The sequence below is a fragment of the Rana temporaria genome, chromosome 4 (assembly GCF_905171775.1).
Source record: "Rana temporaria chromosome 4, aRanTem1.1, whole genome shotgun sequence".
Taxonomy (NCBI): Eukaryota; Metazoa; Chordata; class Amphibia; order Anura; family Ranidae; genus Rana; species Rana temporaria.
This window is the reverse complement of record NC_053492.1, coordinates 100,807,957-100,811,817: the sequence shown is the minus strand read 5'-3', so window position 1 is coordinate 100,811,817 and position 3,861 is coordinate 100,807,957. Positions and strand designations below refer to the sequence as shown.

Here is a 3,861-nt window from a genome sequence, read left to right as displayed (position 1 = left end):
TTTGCCGAGGCCCATCCGTTCCTACTGGTAAACAAAGCAGTAAGCATATTCACATGCCTGGCTGTCAGATTAGGATCGGAGGCTGGAAGAGCGGGCTATGTGACGTTCAGTAGAGCTCATAAAACAACATTTGTACCACCAGAGATAGCCTAGATATTTCTAGAAATCTATTCCCCGTGCAGAACACAATACACCTTGTCATCATGGAGTCTGAAGCACGGATTGCAAAAGATAAAGAATATATATATTTTTCTTTCTCGTTAAAGCTTTTAGTTAACAGAGCATTGGAAAAAAAAATGTGCAGCCACACAGGCCGCACCATAAATACATTGCAGACAACACTGTGCATAGGATAGAATACAATAAAGATGGAACCGGATTGCATGCAACGATCCCCAAAGGAGCGAACCGTTCAGTTACCAGAGGATGTCCATCCCAGTGTAAGATCCCATGTTCCCTGTCCTCTCAGAAACACATTGGCACTCTGAAATATGTGACCTTGGCGTGTAGCTGAGAGCACAGGGAACCTGGCAATGACTCTATGGGGTCTATTTATAAAAAAAATAGAGCTATTCGTCCAGCGAAACAGCATGTACATTCGTTCTGTCCCGAGTTAGCCAACTGTTGAGAGAATGGGCCAAAATCGAATGTACTTAGGGGTATTATCTTTTCTGGTTCGAACATTAAAGCCCATCTGCTCGGAAAGAAAAAAATGCTCCTTTTGCAGTGGGGCTGCCAGGGATAAATGCTTGTTTAGGTCTATGAGGCCTCAAAAAAACAGTTTTGCTTAGCCAATCCTCCGCTCCCCCCAGGCTATAAGACCGATCCCCACATCCTATTCTCCCCTACGTTCTGGTAGTCATCAATCCCAAAGCAGAGACCATAGCCTTGCATTGGAGGAGAGTACACTGAGGGACTGGAACTTAGAGGATCGACCAAGTAAAAGAGCCCCCTACACCTAAACGAGTACTTAACCCTTACACTGCTAGGGAGCATTTCTCCTTTCCGGCATTAGACATATAAAACACATCAATGGTTTATCGCTGAAATGAGCACTAGTGTATTATGAAGAGTCCTGTCCATTGTAATAATAACACAATCACTTGTTCTATGTAGATACAGATGAGACACAGAAGCCTTTGAAACTAGTGCTGATGTCACATTTACTAAACAAAAACAACGTTGCAAAACAGAAAAAGTAAATATCCTATTTTTTTTATAAATAGACCCCCATGTATCTCCTCTATGTCATATATAAATATCTGTCATCACTCGCTGTCCAGCAGCTCTATAATAATAAACCATCACATCTGCCCACCAATCAAGGTACAGGGTTGGAAGGAACTGCCCAACGGCTGTGCCACTACAAGTCCCAGCATGTCAAACACATATCTGGGCAGCTGCCTATTGAGTCTGTTCCATGAGGCCAGGGTGCCAAGTCTTATGACGCATGTATCGGGTGAAGGTGCCAAGTCTTGTAATGCGTGTATGGCCAGTTGGGTGAAGGTGCAAAGTCTTGTGATGCGTGTATGGTTGGTTGATTGGTCCAGGGTGCCAAGTCTTGTGATGCATGTATAGCAGATCTAGAAAGGGTGCTAATACAAGTCCCAGCATGCCAAGCACCCACTTGGGCAGCCCCCATGTATGTTACCTGTGGTCGGGGTACCAAGTCTTGTAATGCATTAATAGGCAGTTGGGTTAGGATGCCACTACAAGTCCCAGCATAGCATACACTCATCTGGACAGCCCTATGGCCAGGGTGCCAAGTCATGTGATGCATGTCTATGGCAGCTCAGGGTAGGGTGCCACTACAAGTCCCAGAATATCATACACTCATCTGGACAGCCCTATGGCCAGGGTGCCAAGTCATGTGATGCATGTCTATGGCAGCTCAGGGTAGGGTGCCACTACAAGTCTCAGCGTACCAAATCACCATCACCTATGGAGTGTGTTCCCTGTGGTCAAGTCTTGGAATGCACGTATAGCAAATCAGGGTAGGGTGCCACTACAAGTCCCAGCATACCAAGCACCCACTGGAATGTTTGTTCCCATTGGCCAAGGTGGCAAGTCTTTGATGCATGTTCCACCACAAGTCTCAGCATACGAGTTTCCTTGTTTCAGGGTAGGTCCGGGGATGCCCCTCTGCTCTCCTTGGCCCTCTTACAGCTGTAAAGCCATTTGATGATCCTGGCGTTGCGTTCGATGACCGACGTGTTGGCGGTAGTGCCCACCCCAGGGATTTGCCCGCCTAGTGGCTCGTCCTCCTGAATGCCCCCTGCACTGCCCTCCCCGCTCCTCCGGCTGAAACCGCTGTCCGAGGTGGCCACGCTGGCGCTGCGGATCCGGTACTGCCCGTCCAGCGCCTCCTCGGGGGCGGGCACAAACCTTTCCCTGCCCAGCTCGTCCACCACCTCCGGCTCCAGGCCGCAGTACTTGAAAAAGGTTTCGAAGTCGGAGAAGGAGCGGGAATAGCGGGAGCTGATGTCCGACTGGGAGCGGTGCAGTCCAGTGGTCCTAGAGCGGTGGTCATCAGCAGGGGGCGCCGCTGGGGCCGGGGGTTTCTCCTTTACCCCGCCCAGGAAGAGCCTCCGCACAAGCCCCGTCCTCGCCTCCTCCGCGGGCCCGTCCGCCCGGTTCTTCTGCCGGTAGATGAGTAGAGAGTCCGGCCGGAGGAGCCTCTTGCTGCTGCCGCGTCTGATGGGCTGATCGGGGCCGGTAGGTACCTCCTCCCGGCGGCTCTTTCTGCTGCTGCTTCCCCCGGAGCTGGTAGTGCTCCCGCCGCTGCTCTCCGATAACGAGCTGCCTCCGCCGGCCACCACCTGCTGCGCCGCCGGGCTCTTCACGTACTTGGCCTTGTCGGCGGCCAGTCTCTCCACCGCACTCAGGCTGGACCGCGGCGTGCCGTTCTCTATCTGCCGCCGGAGGTACTCGGGGCCCCGGGTCAGCAGTCTGATGGGCAGCACCGGGCTATGGTGCTGCAGCTGGGAGATGGGCTGCATCCTCACTGCGTTCATGATGTCAGTGGGCATAGCGCGGCTGCCCGGTACTGATCGCTATAAGGACGAGGGTGATAATGATGATGGAGCTCCCAGGTACAGCGCTCTGTATATGTCAACGATCACCGCTCTGCACTCTGCTTATCGGAGGCGTCTCCGCCAATCACAGCGCGCCTTACCCAGGACGAGGGCGTGACTAGGCGGCACACTTTCTCCCCTCCAGCCAGGAGCTGTCATGTGTCACCTTCATCCCTAGAGGGCGCTGTCCTCATCGCACACATGACACCTGTGATCGCTTTGTGCAGGTGAAGAGAACAGCCCGATTATTGGCTTGATTTACTAAAGGCAAATACACTTTGCATTTGGAAAATGTGCAGTTGCTCCAGAGCTTAGTAAATGATTAAAAGCTCTGCTAACTACCATCATCCAATCATGTTAAGGCAAAAATGCAGTTTTTATTTTCTTTGCATGTGATTGGATACTTGCAAAGTTAAGTTTTATCTCATTTTTTAACTACTTAAGGACCAGGCTGATTTTTCAGACTTGGGGCCAGATTCACAGAAGTACGCCGGAGTATCTACTGATACTCCGGCGTACTTTCAAATTTGCTGCGTCGTATCTTTAGTTTGAATCCTCAAACCAAAATACGACGGCTTCTGCCTTCGATCCGACAGGCGTACGGCTTCGTACGCCTTCGGATCGTAGGTGTAATACTTCGGCGCCCGCTGGGTGGAGTTCGCGTTGTTTTCCGCGTCGGGTATACTAATTAGCTTTTTCCGTAGATCCACGAAGGTACGCGCGGCCGTCGCATTCTCTTACGTCGTCGCTAGTCGGCTTTTCCCGGCGTATAGTTAAAGCTGCTATT

General features: G+C 51.2%; 1 protein-coding gene across 1 annotated transcript; it reads right to left on the bottom strand.

Annotated features, from left to right (window-relative positions):
- Positions 1 to 222: 222 nt before the first annotated feature.
- FAM110C (family with sequence similarity 110 member C) lies at positions 223 to 3,145 on the bottom strand. Its single transcript, XM_040348680.1, has one exon. It carries the CDS (start codon positions 3,027 to 3,029, stop codon positions 2,118 to 2,120), a length of 912 nt encoding a protein of 303 aa, XP_040204614.1. The 5' UTR covers positions 3,030 to 3,145; the 3' UTR covers positions 223 to 2,117.
- Positions 3,146 to 3,861: the final 716 nt, after the last annotated feature.